Raw genomic sequence first — 22868 nt, forward strand, 5'->3', positions numbered from 1 at the left:
TTCTCTAAATTAAACATTGGAAGTAACTTGGATGTCAATCTTAAGCTAAGAGAAATCATTTTGATGATAGTTTAGTGACTTAGTTAGGGTTTTACTGCTGTGAACAGACACTATGACCAATGCAAGTTTTATAAAAGACAACATTTAATTGGGGCTGGCTTACAGGCTCAGAGGTTCAGTCCATTGTCATCAAGGCAGAAACATGGCAGCATCAAGGCAGATATGGTGCAGGAGAAGCTGAGAGTTCTACATCTTCATCTGAAGGCTGCTAATGGAAGATTGACTTCCAGGCAACTAGGGTGAGGGTCTTAAGCCCACACCCACAGTGACACACCTACTCCAACAAGGCCACACCTCCTAATAGGGTCACTTCTTGGGCCAATCATATGATCAAAAGAGAAGCAATCTGTGGCACCTTGAACATCTTCCCTCAAAAATCCCGAGATCTGAAACGGCAGCCCTGCTTCAGGTGATATAGGAGGCCCCAAACATTACTGGGCCAAAACCAGGGGACTCAACATAGACAGAAGAGAAGTAGGGTAACTGGCAGAACACGATGATCAGAATAATGTACCTTCAAGCCAAGGGATGCGGGTAGACGTTGAGAAGCTGAGAAGAAGCAGGGAGTGGAAAGGAGAATATTCTATCCTAGAGTTGTCTCCAGGGGAAGCATGCAAACCCTGATTTCAACCAAAAGAATTGCTTTCATGCGTCCAGAAGTATGAAACGATAAACTGAATTCTTTTAAGCAACCAACTTCATGGTAACTTGTCATGGCAACTCTATGAAGCTAACACAAAATTGAATGAATAAAATAACTCATCATAACTCACTCCTTCCTTCCTCGTCTACTTAAACACAAAAGCATTCCTTCCCACCTTAGCACCTATAAGAAGAAGAAAGTAGGAAATAAAATTGTGGCCAAAACCTGTTTTCACTCTAGGGGGCCACTAAATCATTAATATTTAATTAAAAGAAGAAATGCATCTGACTAAATATTTGAAAAAAGATTACTATTTTAAAATCTTGGATATAAAAATGCTATTTATTTCTCTAAGAATAGAAGAATTAGCGCATACACACCCAACCAACTCACAAGGAGACCAAACAAAATCTCTTTCAACTGACTTCTTTAAAGGCTTTCCTATTTTTATATTTACCTATGAAACTTAACCCCATGTTTTGGTTCCAAAATCGATGTATCTCCATCATGGCTTAAATGGTCTTTTATTAGTACCATCATGATTTAAATAGAGATGACAAATTAACAGCATTTCTGCCTTTCTTACTATTTTGTATCTTCTTTGTCCACAAACTAATGGCCCTAAATAAAACTAGGACTGGACTCAACATAATTTGTCTGTTTATCTACATGGGAAGAAAGTCTTCGCCATGTGGCAGGTTGTGTATCCAGCAGGAAACCCATTAGACAGACAACCTGTGTTCTTACCTGCACCTGGGTTAGACAGGTGCTCAAAAAGGGTCCAGCTGTTGTCGTCAACATAGTGGTTCTTCAGGATCAAGAGCTGACAAACATCGCGGGCTGTGATGTCACTGGGCACCTCTAATGCCCTGCTGGTTTCATCCTCGCTGTAAACTTTAATCACCTGTGTTTGTGAGAAACAACAGAATGAGCTAAGATATTCATGCTTATTGTCTTGGTTAGTCATTTTATGATAAAACACCTGTCAAAAGCAACTTGAAGAATGATGGGTTTATTTTTGGTCCAAAGTCCCAAGAGATTTGCACTATCTTGGTGGGATGTCATGACAACAGGAGCTGGAAGCAGCTGGTCACACTGCATCCTCACTCAGGAAGCATAGAAAAAGAGAGGGGAGGGAGGGAGGGAGGGAGGGAGGGACGGAGAGGAATGCTCATGCCCAATGCACATCTTCTTAGTAACTCAATTCAGGGTTCACACAGCCTGTGGAATAGTGTCATTCACTTTTGCATGGATCTTACCATGCCAATCGTCACATCCTTAATAATTCTTCTGATATATCAAAACTTGTTTCCAAGGTGATTCTAAACATTCTTAAAAAACAAAACAAACAAAAACAGCCTTTCAAATGCTGAAATTACAAAGTTACTATACTCAACTCAAGATTCCTCTCCTTTTAAATGATTAATAATATTCCATTATGACTATACACACACATACACACACACACACACACACACACACGCACACACACACATGCACATACATACATACATATATACAGCACGGTTTTTTTTTTCACTTCTGTTCCCATCAATAGGACACAGGCAGTTTCCATATCATTGCATCATTACAGCATGAAAGAAACTACAAATTTCTATAAGAGAGAGTGATTTCAGCTCCTTTGAGTATATGTCCACTGGGTCATGTGGCAGTTCTGTGTTTAATTTCTTTAGAAACAGTGCCATTTTTCATAATGCTTATTAATATGCACTTCTTCCTGCATCAGAATGGAGGCCTTTCTCCCTATGTCTATATCATCTCCAGAGCAACGCGACGGCTTCTGGTTTCTGGAGATGCCGCCTAAAAGAGTTTTTGATATCTATTTTTCATTGCTCTGTGCCTTCCCACACATCTATTAGCTGACCGTGTGTCTCTAGAGACTTCGTGCAGTTCATTTCTAACTCTGATTGCTTCCTTCTATTGAGTTGCAAAAAATAGATAGGTAGTGGTGGCACACTACTTTAATCCCAGCACTCAGGAGACAGGGGCAGGTTGATCTTTGAGTTCAAAGCCAGCATGGTCTACAGAGTGGGTTTTAGAATAGCTAAGATTACACAGAGAAACCCTGCCTTGACAAAAGAACAACAGTGAAGAAAGAAAGAGAGACAGAGACAGAGAGACAAAGAGACAGAGAGACAGAGGGGGAAAGGAAGGGGAGGGGAGGGAGAGAAAGGGGAACAGAGGGGAAGAAAAGGGGGTAGGGGAAAGAGAGAGACCATATAAAGTATATGGCTTTCAAATATTTTCTATTCTATAGGTACAGTTTTTATTAGCTGTTCCACTCAAACATCCTTCTTATAAGTCATCGAATGTGTTGACTGGCATGGATTCTCTGTATAATCCTTTGTGTGTTTCATTTTCCTACATGTTGACAGAATGCTGTGCATCCATACCTTTCTTAGTACCAAAGTCTCTTTATTCAACAACTTCTATCCCTTCTGTATCATCTAAACTAAGTTCTTCAATCACGACTCTTTCATTTCTTTACCTTTCTGGTCTATTAAAGCTATGAGCCTCTTATCAATATTCTACATTTGCATATTCAGATTTTGTAAATAAGCCAAGAAATTTGGGTTATTCTACATTAAAATATGACCATGAAACCCAGAATACAATCAGACTATCTAGAAAGATATTCCCAGTTCAGGTTCAGAGGCTTGGGCAAGGGCTGGCTACAGATGTTTATATCCTTCATCCCTTTTCTCTCTTCCCATCAGTGCGGCCATGGAATTGCATTTTAGTCAGCAGAACACAAGCCTGTGCAACAGTGAGCCTCCCGATCTGTCCCATAAAATTCTACCACAAGCCCTGACTGTCTTTCATCACCCTCCCATGGAATGAAAACAACTACACAGGCCTTGAGGATAGGAAGGCCATGGGCCGAAGGAGTCCTTGTCTCTAAATGACCTCAAGGACAATGCCCCACTAGGAGTATCCATGTGATCAAGAAGCAATTTACACTGTGAACACTCTGTGAATCGGAAGTGAGATATTAGCACACAGAAGGTCCAACTTGGGTAACATAATATTTGCCAGGTTGTACTCTGCATTAGAATTCCCAGGATCAATTATTATCTGTATTAAGTTAATAAGATAAGCAGGCACATGGAAATGGAGCAACAATATAGGTGGGAAAACATACCAAAGTGAAAAGCAGAAAATGCAGTACAGAAAATATTCCTATCACAGGAATATTCACATCCACACATGGCCAGTAATTCAAACAAATGCAGTAGAGAACATAGGCCAGTGCTGTCCCATCATTTTTTAAAGTACACACTTTATTATATCACAGTGAGGTAAGTTCTCTCTCCCAGTAGAGAGGTGACATAAGAAGAAAAAGTATTCTGTGTATTAATGGGAGGATATTTATTGAAAGGATTAAAAGACTCCTTCCTTTGACCCAACAATTTCACATCAAAGCCAAAGTTGTCAAATATTTTTTTTGCTAACATTAGAAAATGGCTTTTAGGAATTGACGTGGTCAACAAAGCATTATTCATAATTCTAGTGGTATGTGTTCAATAATAAAACTATAGTATCTGCACAGAATAAACCATTTTTGTGAGCCTTGAAAACATTATTTGAAAAGATTATATAAGAATTTTTAGAACCAGGCATAGTAGGCCAGGGATGTAATCCCAGGACGTGAGAGGTATAGACAGGATGGTCCAGAATGCAAGGCCAGCTTTGGATACAAAGTGTGCTTGAGGCCAGCATGAGCTAAGAGAGACAGAGAGACAAAAAGAGAAAGACAGAGACAGAGAGACGGAAACAGAGAGACAAAGAGACAGGTGGAGATATAGATGGAGAGAAAGAGGCCGAGAGAGTCAGAGATAGACAGTGAGTAATTAAAACATTTGTAGGACACAATGTAAGCTTCCTTCACCTTGGATCCCAGCCTCTTACCCCTCTTCTTGGCGTTTTGTCACTTCTTTTTGAAGCACTCTCTTGCCCATCACCAGATATCTTTTCAATATGACAACTCCCCTCTCTAGCTCAGTGATGTTGGGCTAGAGTTCTGGCACTGGCTTTAATGGAACTCTATAACCTTGCAAGCCAGGCATTTTGAAATCAACTATGACAAAAGTAGTTATTCAGAGACCAGTACTATAAGAACTCATTCAACAATCTTTGTATGGAATCTCTTTTCTTCAGAGCTATGGATGAGGAGGTGTAGACCAGAGCTGTTACTGATCACAAAGACACTGGCTTTGGGCAGATGCAACCCATATGAAGGAAGCACATGACAATATGCTAAATGTTTGTGCCCAACCCAATTCAAATGTTGTAATCCTAATGTCCGAGTGATGAGTTGACCTGTGCTATGGCCTTGGGGAAGGGAGTGATCAGACTAGGATTTTGGCTCTCCAGGATGCAATTAAGATTTGATGGAATGGATGGCTTTATGATCCTAGGCTGGCTGTAATCCCAGGACGGGAGAGGTATAGACTGGATGGTCCAGAATGAAAGGCCAGCTTTGGATACAAAGTGTGTTTGAGGCCAGCATGAGCTAAGAGAGACAGAGAGACAGAAAGAGAAGGACATAGACAGAGAAACAGAGACAGAAGCAGAGAAACCAAGAGACAGGTGGAGATATAGATGGAGAGACATATCCCTGCAAGCCATCGTTCTTGTCAGATATGAAGCTCCACCTGGAATTCTCATCTGTGTTCACACACACACACACACACACACACACACACACACACACACACACACAAACTTATTTTGGAAAATCCCTACTTATGTTTCACCTGAATTCCAATGAACTCCTTTTCAGAAGGTTATTTGAATGCTCAGGGCTTTGTGGTATGTCCTCTCACCTGTTCTAGCAAACATCCCCCCTGCCTGGGAAAGTTTTCTATTTATTCACCGTTTACACTTGTACCACTACAACCTAGCGTAAGTCATCCTGGCTTAATCAAGCCCTGCTGAGCAGATTCATCCATTGCAAGCCCAGGAGCATTCTGCACAGTAAATATTCGATGTACTTTCCTGGCATCCAATTTGAAACTATTTTCCACTATTGTAAATATAATTGCTTAAAAATGTCTCTGTTCAGCAAAGTTGCATGTACATACAACTTTTCACTGGGGAAAAATATTCCAAGTACGAACTGATTCAATATGGCAGTCTTGAGATACAAAGCTGATGTACGAAAGCATGTGTTCAAAGCCAGTCGAGATTGTCACTGAACTTTCCTTCTTATCATCTGGTTTTTAGCAGCCCCATATATGATTTTTGTGTCATCTCATCGGGTCATGTTATCTAACTAGGCTGTTGTTCATAAGGGCATGCCTCCTACATCTAGGTCTGGAGTAGGTCAGGGCTGACTTTCTAAGGATGCTCCCACTGCTCCCCATGCTGCCATGCTTACAGTGGACTGGATCAAACTCTGGAGGGTGTTCCTGCCAGCATCCATTAGAGTACAACCACTGGCTGAGCACCAGTGCACCTGATTCAGTGGAGCAATGGCGTGTCCTGGAGATCCAGGAAGGGTGACTGAGGATGGATGAGCCCTCTCAACCTCCTGACTACCCCATGTGTTTTCTTACAGCAAATTCTCATCACCTGCGTCAGAGAAGCCTGCTTCTCATTTTCCAACTCCATCTATGATTTCAAAGAAACTATGAAAATGCAAAAGTGAGAGACTCGAGGGAGCTATGCTAGATTGAAAATAAGGGCAAGGGAAGTCCAGAGCGGGCAAAGGGCTGAGAAGAGAAAATGTTAATAACCCATCCTGGAAACGCCATTGCTTTGCGCAACCTGCATTGTGACAGATTTTAAAGATTGCAACGTGTAAGCTAAGAGCCTCATTATTTTATTACATATTATCAATTGTATCTATCACTAGCACATAGGTGCCAGAAAATTAAATTTCAGGAGCAATATCAACAGAAATTTCCCTGGAACAAGGCTTTAAAATGAATTTTAAATTTCATTTTAAATTAAAATTCCAGTTGAAATTTATGGAATAAGTGTTAATTGGTTTTAATAAAAAACAAATACTTTGGTTTGAACTCCATTTCAAAGACAGATTTTGCAAAAACTGTATTTTAATGTTGATGTTTTTCAAATACACACTTTGTGCATAGGTATTTATGTGCATATATGTATGTGTGTGGTTTGTGTGGACACATGTATATATGTATGTGTGCATTCCTATGTACAAGGTGTATGCATGTAAGGTGTGTGCTGTGTGACCTATGTGTAGTATGTGTTTGTGTGTGTATGTGTGTGTTTTTGTATGTACATATACAGGGTGTATGTTGGTGTATGTGTATATATGTTTGGGTAGTGTGTATGCAGAGTGGCTTGTGTGTGTGTGTATGTGTGTGTGTGTCTGTGTCTGTGTGTCTGTGTGTGTGTGTGTATGTGAGACCAGATTTCACCTAGGTTAGGCTTCCTCTGCAGCACATCCCTAGGGTCTCTGGAACCCACTTGCTTATAGAAAAATTTTTTATGTCACTAGTGCAGAGAGGCTGTTGAGAATTCTGTTCTATGTCTACTTATCTCCTTTAAATACGTGACGACAGAAAAGATAATGTAAGCTTCAGCTCTCAAGTGGAGTTAGGCCTCTTGCAAAGAGCATTAGTACACTAAAACCTTCCTATCTAAGAAAAGGAAATCAGTTCCTTGCAGAAGACATGGGACTGATGTGTGCAGACCTCAAGCTGGGACTGTTAAGGATCGTGGGAAAACAAACAGCACGCTGCCCTTCAGGACCCTTAGAATGGAATATCAGTGTCCTGTTTCCGTTGCAGCCTGCAAGATAAAAGGGGCTGGGCGTTTGAATGATCACACTACTTAATAACGGTATATATCCATTTCTAGTTAAGTCCCCCGAATTCCCAGCTTGCTTTATAGCGTGAAGAAAATAGGATGAAAAGACTAATACCATTTGAAACTGTACACCAAAAGAAATTCTGCTTGAATCCAAAGAATGGGAACAGACTTTGCTTCCCAATGGATTAGACAGTTGAGTAACAAGAGAAACACTGATGGGGTCTGTTTGCAGCATCTCCCTAGCATAAACAGACTGGCCAAAGCATGCCACCGTATACACAATGGCATGATGGGAAATCCCTCCCTGTGGATGGATGATTGACAAACTGAACTGTCTCTGCCTTAGGAGCACTTTTCAGCTTCACATCTGTTCTAACAGTGCACCCTTGAAGCAGAACCACTGATTACAGTCTGGAGGGTCGGTGAGTGTATCCATTTACAGGGATAGACCTGAATGTCTTTAGACTCTTGATCCTGCAACTCCTGTTCTTCCACACAACGTGAGTAGCAGAAAGAGATTTCAAAATCCACCTATTTTTTTCTTTTTAAATAAAAGACACAACAATAGAGAGGAAACAAAAAAAAAAAAAAAAAAACTTGGTTAGCCTCAGACAAACATGTGAGGGCCTTATAACCTCTAGACTTAAAGACAAAATACTTCAACTATAAGCCGAAGGTTGTGTCTCAAAGAACCAAAATAAAAAGAGGCTGAGAGTGAGGGCAATATGCACTTCCATGCTCTCAGAGAACTCTGGATTTCTGTGGAATCGCTTGGAATTTGATTCTAAGAGAAGACTATTATATGGAGAAGCCCAGGAAGATAGAGCAGACACTAAGCAAGGCCTCTCTCTCTCTCTCTCTCTCTCTCTCTCTCCTTCCCTCCCTCCCTCCCTCCCTTTCTCTCTCTCCCCACAGCTGACCACACCAATGGATGCTAAGGGTATCCCCAGTTCTTCCCAAACTGGATGCACTCAAGAGCACAGGGGCTGAGTCAGGATTGTCCAGTGAGTATTTGCCAAGGACTCTCCAACCTGCCACTGTGGGGAACTGATAAATGCCCCACAGTCTTGCCCTCACTGCCCTCAGCTTCTTCAGCGGATAATGGAGAGAACACAGCTTGTCACCGTGGGGAAGTGTATTATGAGATGGATCATTAAAACCAAAAACATATAGAATGGAGTGAGAGAAAGAAAAAAGAGCAAACATAGAGCGTGACTGGACCCCACTTGCTCCTGTGCTGAAGTGCCTAGTTGAGGAAAATCTGAGCTTGATTAATATTAACTAGTAGTGAATTCAAAATAATGTGACAAACATTTTAAATGGATCCTACTGCAATTACAATTATAAAAATGTTTAAGTTTCATTATTTAATCCTGTGTACCCATCCTTTTTTTTTTTTTTTTTTTTTTGATTTTTTTTTTCCGAGACAAGGTTTCTCTGTATAGCCCTGGCTGTCCTGGAACTCACTCTGTAGACCAGGCTGGCCTCTAACTCAGAAATCCACCTGCCTCTACCTCCCAGAGTGCTGGGATCACAGGTGTGCACCACCTCCGCCCAGCCATTATTTCTATTCATAAGGTCTAATTACCAGAAGATTAAAGTTAAGACGGAAAGTCCACAGAAGCGTTCGCTGAACTTGGACCCAAAGTAGAGCTTATTTTGTTTCTATAACTCTTCCAAAGTTATCACCAACAAAAGAAAGATTGTAAAACATTTTCTGATGCTTCAAGATTTCTTGCTGCTTTTTTTTTTAACAGATAGCAAATGTACTTAAATCATACGAATATTTTTATAGCAAGGTCAGAGCAGCCTTGGTTCTCCACATTCTTCTAAATAAGGAATGCTTTGGCCGGAGATAAGAGGAGACAGTGTAGGGATTTTGAATTAAACAAGCCCGTGTGTTTGCTTAAGGGGATGGAAAATAATGTGTTCATTAGTTCTTATTCCATATCTCTGCTTTTCAAACAATGAATCTCAACAACAACTCTGCTCCAGCAGCCCCCAGTAACTGGAGCAAAACTGCTGCTTCCGTGCCCTTTCTGTACTTTTTCTAGGTGTGAAATACTGAGAGTAAAGGAGGACGTAGCTTTGAGACACCGCATAACCAAGTCTTAAATTTGAAAGAAATATTCAACGATCATTATGCCTGAGCAGAAACTATGCATTTTTAACACGAAAATGTCACTAATGTTACTTTCAGGAACTGACACAACAAAGGCCATTGCTTATCCCTAGTCTGCTTTTTAACTTCATTCCACACAGCCTGCTCCTTCCTCCCTGATCTCACCACCACCACCCTCCCGCTCGCTCGCCCTCAGTTTCTTACAAGTACCTAGCTCCTTCCAGAACACAGTAACCTTTGACATAGTGCACTTACTACTGGTACTGTCTGACTGAACTATCTCCCTGAAACGTGCTTTCCTTCCCTAAAGTCTCAGATACACCATTATTTCTATGAGGGAGATTTCAATGCTTTTCCAGCTTAAGGCCAAAATGTCTATTCTACATGTGGCGTACTTGTGCCATCAAATTCCAAAGCCATCGCTACCCAGAACACCACACAACATCGGTCATAGCTGCTTTCCGTGTTCTCTCCAGGAGCCAGCAGAACACGAGGCTCACAAAGGACAAACGAAGCAGTTATTCTATGGTGAATGGAGTCATTGTCTACAACCCCATGTGAGACGTTAGGGATCCCACAGCAACACTATTGAGCTCTCAAGTTTGAAACCACACATGCAGACCAAAGAAAAAAATATTAGCAAGTTTTCATAGAATTTCTCAACTCAACAAAGCCTGATCTGGGACTTAAAGTGGCCTGTTGTCATAGTAGAGGTTATGTAAAAAGTTAAAACACATAGGGAAAAACCTGGGCAAAGCAAACATGAGAAAAGCTATGAAGGAAAGAAAGCAAATAATAACAATAACAACAACGATAATAATAAGACTGAGCTTGCTTTAGCAGAACTAGTGACATCACAGTTGCCAGCAGACCAAGGAGAAGGGTGGTCTATCCCAGTCATGCTGAGCACCTGTTTCCCTTTGGACCACTAAAATGGAGAACAAAGTCTACCACACCCAAACTACAAAACACCTCTCAAAACTATTTGGGAATACAGTAATAAGGTTTAAAAGAGAAGCTTTGCATGGTTCTGCTCAATAGGGACAAGAGAATAGACCGCTCAAGAGCTGATGGTAGTAGAACCATCACGGAAAGGGGGAATAGCTACTAATAGCGGATCTGCCCCAGATCTCCTTTTCTCACATTTGGAAGATCAGGGTTTAAGTAGTCAGGTCCCTCAAATTCCTAGTAACCCACGGACTTTAACTTCATCCCTAATGTTATTTTTAAGACTCCCTAATGTTAATTTTACTTTTAAGACTACAGAATGGAAGGCTGCCAAGCTTTCTGTGTAGGAGCCTTGGCTAAGCAGTCATTTGCTTGCTGTTCTGCTTAATTTTGATAGTTATAAAGAGTGTCTCACCAAAGAGAACAAACTCAAGACTCAAGAACCTGAGTAGCCAGGGTCTAGTTCTGCATACTAGGCCCAGAATGCAATAAGAAAAGTTTTAGAACATTTCAAATTAGTTTGCATTCCTGCACTGAGCAAAAGCAGCTCCACAAAGCCTCACTAGTGGGCATATCTTAAAACTGACCTGGAAAGAGATTCCAAACGGCCTCATGTGAAAATCCAGCTTATCTATATAGGCTTCCGCCCAAAGCTGACCCCACATACATATGGGGTATGCATGCACGTGCGTGTGCACGCACACACACACATAGACTTCCATCCTAAGCTACGCCCCCATACATATATGCACATGCATGCACAAATGCACACACACATACATACACACCGAGAGAGAGAGAGAGAGAGAGAGAGAGAGAGAGAGAGAGAGAGAGAGACTACATTTCTGTGCATTTGAATCCAATGTGTATTATTAGAGGGTCAAGTCAAAAATACCATGCTAAGTTCCCAATGACTTCATCCAAGACTTGCCTCTCAATAGTCAGTGTTTTAATACACATGTAATCATTTAGGGTTGATTCCTCTTTACAAGATGCCAACCTTCCCAAATGCTAACACTTACCCACACTTAAGGCAGAAACCACTGGTTAGGCTTACATTGGGCACAATGTTATCCTGGTGTCTCCTTTCAGTTTTTAAGTAATCATTTATTCCCAGATTAAGGACTATCCATGTCTAAGCGAAAAGGTGCAAATCAGTTCATACAGTGAGAAAGAAGGACAAATGGAGAGGGGTGGAGGGGAAGACATGTAGAGATAAGGAGACAAACAAGAAGAATGCCGATGTGGTACATATGACAGCATCACGTGTGTGGAGACAAACGGGATCCTCCAGCCATGCATTGTTAGGAACCATTTGTCTTCATTGATTTTTGAAGTTTTTTCCCATAATTTAATCTATTGGAAACTCACATGAATCTTACTATAAAAGGTCTTTTGGAGTTCAGTTGGAGATGTGTTGAATGACATTATTATATACTATATAGTGCCAAACAGCAGATGGAATATGCTATGTGCAGTCTCTCTGTGATATTTACGTGTTACTCTATAGACTTTAAATTGCACTCCCCCCCCCCCCCGAAAAAATCTCTTTCCAAATCCTAACTTGTCCATACTTTGACAGTTCTAGGGGACAACCAATTTATATCCAGGCTTTAATTCTGTTTCTTTTAAAGGTTCCCATGTATTAGTGTGAAAAGTGGCTGTGCATATTCCTATTTTAAAAAAAAAATTACAGTGTTGTCAGAATAATAATATAATTAAAATTAGCAGAAGTCAAGCTAAACAACTGACAAACACCCTCATCTTAGAAAGGAGGAAGTCAAGGCTAGGGAAGACACGACTTGCTCAAGTTCTACCTCCCTGACAGAACCATGGAACCTGTGTAGGCTCCCCCTGGACACTGTCTGAATTCCTCCCCTACAGCTAGTCCAGTGTCCATGCCTTTTTAAGCTGCGACTGCTTCGTGACACATTCTATAAAAGTATTAGTGAGCTAAGCATTACACCAGAATATATAAATGAGATATATGTCACAAAGCACCCAGCTTTTGAATGCCAAAGAATGGTTTGCTTTTTTCATCCTTTTCTGAGTGTGATGAAGCATGCAACTATAGAAACAGCCAGCAGAGGGAGTCTTTATTCTGAGTTGGTACAAATACAGACCCCCAAAAACGTTTCTCCGTCTGGGGCAATGGCTCAGCTTGTTGCTAAGTCTGCACACTTAAATGAAATCCTTGGGAACATACCGTGGATACCTTCAGAGAGGAAGGAAAGAATTGGCTCCCCCAAGTTATTCGTTGACCTCCTCAAAGATGCCCACACTACCCGCAACACACATAGACAGTAAATAAATAAATGTAAAACAAAAAAGCAAATATATATCTTGAAAGCTACAACCAAAAGATTGTTAATTGCATGAAGTTCCTTCTTGAAGTATTTATAATCTTGTATCAAAGTATAATTTTTTTTAGTTCTTAAACATTTGAACATTTAAGATTAGTTGCTTCTATATTAAGATTGAGAAATGTCCTCTGAGCACATATATAGGCATGTATACACATGTGTGTGAGAGAGAGAGAGAAAATATTTCTAAGATCCTGTGATTTAGAATACTGATAGCAAAATTTCTCGCTGATGGATTTAATTGACTTCAAATACTACTGTCGATATTTTCCAAAATATAGAGGCATAGGACTGATCATGGGGCCACAATCACTTTCTGACAATGTTATGATTGCCAACATAATATTTCAATTTCTTTTTTGGAACTGTATGAAGACTGAGCATTTTTAATACCCTACCAGGGTGGAAATCTTTATATATTCAGAGGGAGGCAGTATCTGAAATTGTCAAAAGTCCTACTTCTTTCCTTGCCAACAAGAGATTATTATTTTTAAATTCTGGCTCAGGGGACTGGTGTGCAGCCAAAAGAGCCAGCCCTTCAGACTGTCCCAAGCAGGAGTCTGAGACCGCCCATCACTCCAGCTATTTTTAATCAGCTGTGAGCGCCAGGCATGAACCAGGCATTGTGGTTTACAAAATAACGTGAGGCTTGGTGCCTGTTCCCATGGAGTTACAGCCCAGGTGTCCACAGTGCTGGGAATACTGGAATTTGATCTGGGTCAGACTGGTGGTGACCATCAACAGATCATCCTCTAAATCTCTGACTTCTCACACTTCAAAACGTATGAAGAGCTAACAGCACTCAGTGTTATGTGTTTCATAGCAATCGGATTGTGAATTTTAAAGGAAATTAATCTACCATGACCGGGTGCCATGACATCCTTATAGCCCCAGTGTATTCTCAGGGTAGCTTAGTCACTGGCTTAGAAGGAAGGCTGAGGACACAGCAAGGAACACTAAGTCAGGGAGTAAAAGTAGATTGGAAAAAGAGGTGACAAGTGTCCCACGTGAAGCATACAGGTAAGAGAAGAACGTAACACAGCTGCTCTGTGGAGCAGGGCATGCAGTGTGTGTTCAGGCTGTTATTCTGTAGAGCAGGCCCAGGCAGTGTGTGTCCAACCTGTTCTATAGAGCAGGGCATGCAGTGTGTGTCCAGGCTGCTCTGTGGAACACGGCCATGCACAGGGCGTTCCATGAAGCAGGGGGTACAGTGTCCTCTAGAATGCTGTGCAGAGCAGGGTGTATAGTATGTGTGCCCAGGCTGTTGCCACGAGAAGCATGGCTGTGTGGTATGTGTTGCACACCTTGGGCGTGCAGCTCGTGTGCCCCCATTGTGCTGTGACAGTTGTCTTTCTGGGAAGACGGGTCTAGCTTACAGCCTTGCATTCGGCCATGTATTAATAGGAGCTTTGAGGATGACCTTTCTCCAACCAATCTTCCTCACCCAAAATGGGTTCAACCAGAAGCCTTGTGAGGTTCTTGTGAAGACTAAAAAGAATCTGGACTCAGTGCTAAGCAGATCACAGCTCCTTTGATTTTTTTTTTCTCCTTTGATTTCTACTGGTCTATGGGGATGGCAGAACGTCTTCCATTTGCCAAAAGCCACAAGTTGTAACTGGATAAAGATAATAAAAAGGCCTGGGACTATGGCTTTGAACCCTAAGGGCTAAAGCTCTAAGAAGAATAAAGAGAAACAACATTGAGAAATACCAATTGTAGGTCAGTAATCTTGATTTCACAAAAAAAAAAAAATATTTATGCACAAATAATAGTAATTTCCATCTGAGTAGGCCTTGTTTAAAGTGCTTGAGTGGAAAGTGTATTGGATTTTGTTTCATCTCTCTCTTTCTCCCCCTCTCTCCTCTCTCTCTCTCTCTCTCTCTCTCTCTCTCTCTCTCCTTTCTCTCTCTCTCTTCTCCACCCCACCCCTGGCTCTGGAATATTGCAAACACAATGAGCTATCCTAAAAAAAAAAAAAAGAAAGAAAGGATCCCTCTGTAAACATGGAATTCATTTATATTTCATTAATATACAGAGCCTGTGGGCAATTCTATTCAGTGCCTTTGGTACACATGATTTTTCCTGGTGACAACATGCAGCTTCACAGAAATCTTTAAATGTAGGAGTAGTTCATATTTGGGCTTTCAAATTAAGAATGCTCAGCTTGCCTAGACTATGAAGGCTCTCATCTGCTTGGAGGAGAAGGAGAGGGGGAATGGGAAAAGGATTGTGGGTGGGAGAGAGTGGCAAGGATGGCTACAGTTACATGTTCTCATGTTTGGGTCTTCTTTTCTGTTCTATTTATCTTCATGTCTGTTTCTGTGCCAGTGCCTTACTGGCTTTGTTACAACAGCTCTGTAACAGATCTTGAAATACAAAATGATGATCCTTCCAGCATTGTTCTTTTTGCTCAGGATTGCTTTGGAGTCTTTGTTATTAATATGCCTTTTAGGATGGTTTTGCATTTCTGTGAAGAATATTGTATTCTGGTAGTATTGCACTGAATCCGTAAATTACTTTTGGTGATGTATAGTCCCGACTGATCAGGAACATCGCAAAAAAAAAAAAAAAAAAGGTTCAGAAAGATTGTAAGAGCCAAAGGACCAGGATATCTGCTGTGAGACAGTGACATCTATATATAAAAAAGAAATTGTACCCACACAATGTCAACAATCTGATCGTCTAAATAAGTCCTAAACAATCTCACCACCAGTTAACAAGCCAAAACAGATGGGGCGGGAGGATCTCAGGTCTTTATCTCTCGATGAAGAGCTATAGAAAATTAATGACTTCTGAAAAAAGGTAGAAAACCCCAATATGGTAGTCCAATACCAAATGGTCAGCCCTGTACATATAAACACTACTAAATTGTTCAACAAGATGTATTTATTCATGTATGTGTATGTATGTCTGTATGACAATAATAATTAAAGAAAAAGAGTCCATGAAGTTGAGAGGGAACAGGAGAGAAGGGAGGATATATTAGGGGTAAGAGGAAGGGAGGGAGGGAAAATGATGTAAATACACTATACACTATGAAATTATTAAATTTAATTTCAAAAGCATCCTGATGTTACTGATGTAGTGTGTTGAGCTTCAGAAGTGTGCTTTGAATTTGGTTACCCACAGGGTCCAGGCACAGCCAGTATAAGCTTAAGCTCCTGTTTGTTCCTAAATCTCGCATTAACATGAGCTAGCACTGGCCAGCTAGCCTGCCTGCCTGCCTGCCTGCCGTGTGCATCTATCCTCAGTGCCAAGACTATGAGCAGGATGCCCGGGGATTCACATTTATCACTCCATAAAAGGGAAGAGGACCCACATCAGGGAGCATATTATAAGCGAGAGAGAATTTGGTTGCCCGAGGACATTGCAGCACTGCAGGACTGATTTTTACCACAAAGCTAAGAAAGCAAATCCCTCTGTTTGATCCATGTCTTTGTTCCTTTCTCATTACTTAAAGCTAAATTATGCTTATCAGGAGCAAAATTCTAAATTAAAATTGCAAGATAAAATATGAAACCTGAATTGCAACAGAAAGAATTCTGAAAACAAATGGTGAAAAAAAAAAAACAAGAAAAAACAAAAGACAATAAGCAAAACACACAGAGAAAATAAACTCTAAAAATTTCAGAAGCATGGGATAAATACACATTTTTGGGTACTAAGATTTCAGTATTGTAAAAGGCAACAGTAAAATGATGTCACAGGATATGGTTTCTAAGTAACATCAAATCCCTACCTTTTCATTCAGAATTAAGACACTGAAGAGAAAAGCAAAGAGAAATTTTAGAGAACTAGAATAAGTCTACAGTTTGAGCAGAAACTTAAGACAATAGCATTTGTGAAAGAAAGCAGCAGGCACTGCAGACCACAGAGCCAACCTGGGAGCTAGAACACAGAGCCCTTGGGGTTAAGTCATCTCAAATGGGAGGGGCAAAGGCTCCCTTGTAGGCTGTTGTGAAGTTAACTCCAGGGCCAGCCAGGCCTGGGCATGTGTTTACTGAGCAACTATGAGTCCACTCTGAACTTTCTGGGAAAAACAACAATATGATAATATGTAATCACATAAATGCCTGGCTGTATGAGAAATGTGCTCAGGGCATGATACTGTCTTGTATCAATGTAGAATTCCAACTTACTAACAACCTTGGGTCATAAGAAAAAGTATATTGTATAAATTGGGTTTTTTCCATCCTCTTTCATTTCTGAAATTACTTTAGTAGGAATCTGTGCTTCTTATGAATGTTTTCTACAAAGGGAGAATGGATAAAAATGCAAAATTATTTGCAAGCATAATCTGACAAGCAGTATGAATCAAACAGAGGCATCAAATTGCAGAAATAAAATATGGTGTTAGGTCTTCTAATCTTGCAGACATTTCATATTTTATTTATTTTACACATCATAACATTCAACTGTTAATTCTGTGACCTTAAAATGTTCTTTTTGGTGTAATTAATATGCCAGGCTAGAGTTTCAGTTCAGGTGTCCTACTCTACCCTGTGTGTGTGTGTGTGTGTGTGTGTGTGTGTGTGTGTGCCCCGTCTCTCTCCTCTCTCTTACATACATAGGGAGACAGACACACAGACAGACAGAGAAAGGGGTACAACAGCCACTTTCTATATAAAACATATTCTACACTAGAACATTTAGAAGTTGATGGATGTGCAGAGAAAAATGAAAGAATTTGCCTTCACTAAACCCAGAGCTGAGGTTAATGCTAACTGTACACACCATAAGCCAATTTCATTTACAGATTGGCTTCAGGACATAACACACACCTAGGAAAAACACCATGGAACTCACCAAGCCTGGATTCTATTTCTAGTGTTGTCATTGACCTTCTGGGTGACCTTGCAGAAGATACTCGACATCCAAGAGGCTCAGACAAGGGAAGGGAAAATGAAGGAGGCAGAGCAGGGAGAAGGGGGAAGAACAACCCAGTAGATAATCTGGAAAAAAATGCTAAGGTGAAAGATCCAGAGATCTGATGAAACATTAAAATTTTGACTTACTGAAATCAATGATCTTCAATCATTACAGAATCAGAGAAAGTCAGTTTTCTCTTCAGTCTACTAGACAGAATTTACCAGACCTCTCTCAGGCTCAGCTCTGTGTAAATAATTACTTTTCAAATTCAGCCACTAATCACTCCAACAGAATCCCAGGGCCACATCAGAAGGACACAGTGACTGATAAGAGCCCCTTCCTCAGGCGCCTTTGAGCATTTTCAGAAATGTCCCTGCCCTTTTGAACGATAGGGATTCCAGCTGCTCAACTGTCTGGCAAGGACCGCTCATCCAGACCTTGAGCTCTATGCAAAATGTGTGAGCAGAGCCTTCTGGGAAAGAGGAGAAATTGTACTCCCTGGCAATACTCTAAAGTGTTTGTGTTAATTTGGAAGGTCTGTTGGGGAGGTGGTGCTAAAAACCAAATTGAGACTTAATGAAACACAAGCTAAGTGCAAAATCATCTAAAATTTTAGGACATGTGAAAAAATGGCGATTATAAAAAAATTATTATATCTTCAAAGAAGAAACAAAAAAAAACCCAAAAAAACAGTAATTTTGTGACCATCACAGGTGGATGACTTTTAGTTCAAAAAGTGGAATTTTCTAAAATTTTTTAAGGAAATTTAAAGAAACAAAAAAATTAAATAAGGTTTTTCAAACCAATTGAGTAAACAAATAGATCCTTTGTGGGTAAAGTAGCAGTACAAATGGCATAAATATGTTCAGAAAACAAGGGTATACTAGGTTGTGTGTGTATACACTCACAGAACTGGCCTTTGGGAACCTTTATGTACAATGCTATAATGGCAATCTGATAAGATATTTATTACAAAGAAAGCAGAAGAAATTACAGCTTTCTGAATCCACCTTGTTTTTTGCTTGCGTAGACTGTGTTTGAAATTGTTTTCCAGCCACGTTTTGCTCCGACCTATTGTACCTTTGCTACTCGGTCGAGGTCCTTGAAAATGGTGGCATGTTTTTGCATTGTTCCATACTAGCTGCTGAAAAACTGGGCAGCTTAAAATCTCAGCTAGAACCGAGGCAATGTGAAATCTACCCTTAGGGTCACAGACTACCATCCCCCCAATCCTGCCCCAGACATCAACTACCTATACCTCAGATGTCCCCCCACAGGTCAGAATGGGAACCAGGGTGATGTGCCAACATGACTCTGACAGTAAGAGAGTCCAGACAGTAAGCAACCAATCCCATTAACGGGCCATAAAACAAAGTACAGGGTAGAAGTTTGGTGATCCTGTGCAGTACCGTTAACTGGGTAAAGAAGTCAAACAGAACAGGATTGGGTAAACATTAGCGTGCTGTTCCCATATGCCTCTCCCTCAGAGAAGCACCACGGCCATTAAATTTAAGTGAAGATAAAGATTCAAGATCAGAGCAAACTGTTTTAATTTGCTTAAAGCAAGAGAAAGGCATGAAGGAAAATAAAGAATAATAAAGAACACACATTGACCACAGTGAAGCCACACCAGTACCAAGTAAGGTGGACTTAGCAACTAGTAACTGACTGACTGAAAAAATACGCTGAAAGAAAAAATTAAAAGTAGCAACAACAACAACAATTACAACCACAAAGAAAAACCTATTTTCTTTCTTTTTTTTAAAAAAAATTTTTTTTGTTTGTTCAATCTGTTCTGTTTCAAGTAAGTTAAAACATGACCTTTGGCTTAATGGAATCCACTAATAGTTAACAGTTAACTTTTAAAGGATTGAGTAGAGAAACACTACACTGTCTTGTGTCACTAGACCCACTCGGAAAGGTTATTTTTGCAGTAACATGTCTCCAGGACTTCATTCCTCAGGACACAACTGTGGTTCTGAAAGTTTGGAGCATCTAGTTGTACTGGCAAGAGAAGCTTACTGTAGCTACATTGCAGTGTACAGATACAGTCTTACCAAATGAAATGTCCCAAATTAAACATGAAAGCAATCTTCAAAAAAAAACTACTATTTTCATACATGGGCTTCACTAGATTAATAATTAATAGAAATCCCTTTCCTAGGAGAATGTAATGGGAAAAAGTTTCTTGAGCAAACAGAAACTCCATAGAAATGGGTCAACACACATGAAGATAATTAATTGAACTTTTACATAGTTCTCCCAACAGTGACGAGGTGGTTGCGTTATAAGTTACAAAGAAGTCGCCCCTTCACAAATGGAAAACACAGTAGGAGGCAGATTTCCTGCTGAACTAAAGGCAGAAATGCCTGAATTTACAGAAGACAAGAATGAAAGGGAGAAGCTCACTGTGTGCACGGTGTCACATCGGACGGTAACTGAGAGCAGCGGCTTTTACATAGAGGTATTTTTACCACGGAGATGTTCTGGCAGCATTTTTTCCTGACTTTGAGTCCAATAATATGTCTTTTTAAAGTACCTCCAGCCTCAACGTGTTCCACTCTTTTCTCACAGTTATGCAAGCTTCAAAGTTGTTAGTATATACACAGTAACAGAAAAATAAAGGCAGGAAAAAATTGCAAGGTTGGAAGAAGCAAAGCAAGGCACCTACCCTCTTCTGCAGAACGATTGGTGTTATTGCAGGCAGGGTGACCCTTCTTGCACTCAAACTCATGCTTGTCCTTCTAGAATGATCCCTCTCAGAGATCACAGACGAAATGAAAGGAGCCCTTGATGGTTACCCCTCGGGAATCTCAAGGCTCAGTGCAAAGAAACTCTAGGGAAGTAATAAATGTCACCCTGCTTCTGCGATCCCAGGCTACCCAAAGCCAATTAAGGATGGCTGCGGACAGGACAGGGCTGCAGCCAATCACAGCTCTCAGAACCCCGCCTTTGTCCTTGGAGACTCATTCGGATACTTTTGTTTATGATATTTAAAGAACCAGATTAACAGGCATCTAGTTCCCTTCATTTTTTTTTTCCAAAACAGTGCAATTCAATGCCATCTTTGTTGACTAAGCAGCTGTTTCGCTAAAGTGTTCAACACAAGGCAGAGGAGAAACTCTGAACATTATTTACATACACTACATTAGTTATATATGTTAAAGTATATCAGTCTGTAAGTGAACCAAATTTACTTATGCTACTCACAAAATTCATAAATGCCTCAACTGTAACATCAGGTATGAGGGAAACCCTCGCTTAAATCAGGCAAAGCATTTTAATTTATGCCATGAGTTTCAATGCTAGATTTAACATAAGCGATGTATATCACGTCCTATGCAGCTAAAATATTTCTACCATGAAACTTCCAGCCATTCTCGAGGTCATATCCTATTGCCTATTAAGCACAAATCTGGCAATCAATATAAATAATGTTAAACAGAAAAAGAATTCATGATGTCTGCTCTGATCTTCACACATTTGGAAAAAACAGAGGTTTGCATAACTTAGCATACTTCAGCATATTAAAACACTTTTTAAAAAACAGCTGCTGCTCAAAGTGATCTTAAACCTTTAGTGACTTTTTTTGCAATTTTTTTTTAAATAGCTGTCGTTTTTATTCTGGTATTTTAGGGGTTAGAGAAAGTTGGCGAGTAAAACACAAAACGAAAAGACTAATCCTTAACCAGGAAGTTTCGAATGAAGAATGAAACACTCAAAAATATCCCCCTCCCCAAAAAAAGGAAGTAAGAAGGAAGGAAGGAAGAAGAGAGAGAGAGCAAAAGAAAGAAAGAAAGAAAAAAAGAAAGAAAGAAAGAAAGAAGGAAGGAAGGAAGGAAGGAAGGAAGGAAGGAAGGAAGGAAGGAAGGAAGGAAGGAAAGAAAGAAAGAAAGAAAGAAAGAAAGAAAGAAAGAAAGAAAGAAAGAAAGAAAGAAAGAAAGAAAGAAAGAAAGAAAGAAAGAAAGAAAGAAAGAAAGAAAGAAACAAAGATTGCATATAAAACCTAAACTGAGTTGTCACAATGATAAAATCAGTCTGGATTCTCCCACTGATGAAGCCTGCTGCACCATGGTGTTTCTCAGCAGTGACCCACAGATCAGACACTGCCCCCAGTGCAGAGGTTCTGTCCTCTGCAGAGAGTGGCATGACAACCACATCAACAGGACAGATGGGACAGAGATGGCTATGCAGACACACACCTTTTATGTTACCATGCCAACTGCATCCACAGGGGGAATGCCTCACTGCCTCGCCTGAGTCTGATTTCTGCACAGGCTAAGTTCATATTCCTCGAAAGGACTCCCTACTCCAAATTCCAAAGCCCAGTGTCTCCTCAGTTCAGCGTCTAGGAGAAGGGTCATTAAGTGTGCTTAAGGTAGGTAATCTCAGACAGGTTTAGTTTGGGATTATCAGTTTTATCCTTATCTAGTCAGGTTTATCATGCTAAAAGCTATCAGCATATATTCACTATGCAAGGTAGTGGTTTCATGATAATCTTTACATTCAGTTATATCCTATACATTTACCACATTCAGCCTCATGAGGCTCACCTGTCTCCCACTCTTTCCCACTAGACTCTTCTTCCTCTCAAATACCCCACTTCTAATTTCATGACATTATTCATTGTACATATGTGCATATGTATGATTACATACATACGATGGCACTTGTGTAGTGGTTAAAAAACAGCTTGTAGAAATCAGTTGTCTTCTGCGGCTGACGGAGTGGGTCCCAGGAATTGAACTCAGAACCTCAGGCCTGGAGGAAGTACATTTGCCCCCACTTCAAACCCTCAAGGTGTGTGTGTGTGAGTGTATGTGTGTGTGTGTGTATAAGAGAGAAAGACAGACAGATGACAGACAGAGAGAAAGAAAGAAAGAAAGAAAGAAAGAAAGAAAGAAAGAAAGAAAGAAAGAAAGAGTCTTTTTTAAAGAAAATTACTAACAAAATTACTACAGCGAGAGACTACCATCTGTGAAATAAAAGGTTCTTATATAATCTTAAGCTAATATTGACAAAGCCTTCAGCATATACATAACTTCAAGAATAT

The 22868-nt window shown here is 40.3% G+C and overlaps 1 protein-coding gene across 2 annotated transcripts in view; it reads right to left on the reverse strand.

Moving 5' to 3' along the window:
* Grb14 (growth factor receptor bound protein 14) overlaps positions 1–22868 on the reverse strand; it is a 115395-nt gene that overhangs the window by 46859 nt on the left and 45668 nt on the right. The window contains exons 1-2 of one of the 2 annotated variants that reach the window (XM_052182582.1): positions 20487–20684; positions 1451–1607 (exon numbers count right to left, since the gene is read on the reverse strand). In XM_052182582.1, coding sequence (XP_052038542.1) covers positions 1451–1607; positions 20487–20549 — 220 coding nt within the window. In that variant the 5' untranslated portion in view covers positions 20550–20684. Of the gene's footprint in view, positions 1–1450; positions 1608–20486; positions 20685–22868 lie in introns of those variants that run through there. The other variant, XM_052182581.1, reaches the window with a different exon arrangement.

This window comes from Apodemus sylvaticus, chromosome 5, assembly GCF_947179515.1.
Source record: "Apodemus sylvaticus chromosome 5, mApoSyl1.1, whole genome shotgun sequence".
In the NCBI taxonomy this organism is placed as follows: domain Eukaryota; kingdom Metazoa; phylum Chordata; class Mammalia; order Rodentia; family Muridae; genus Apodemus; species Apodemus sylvaticus.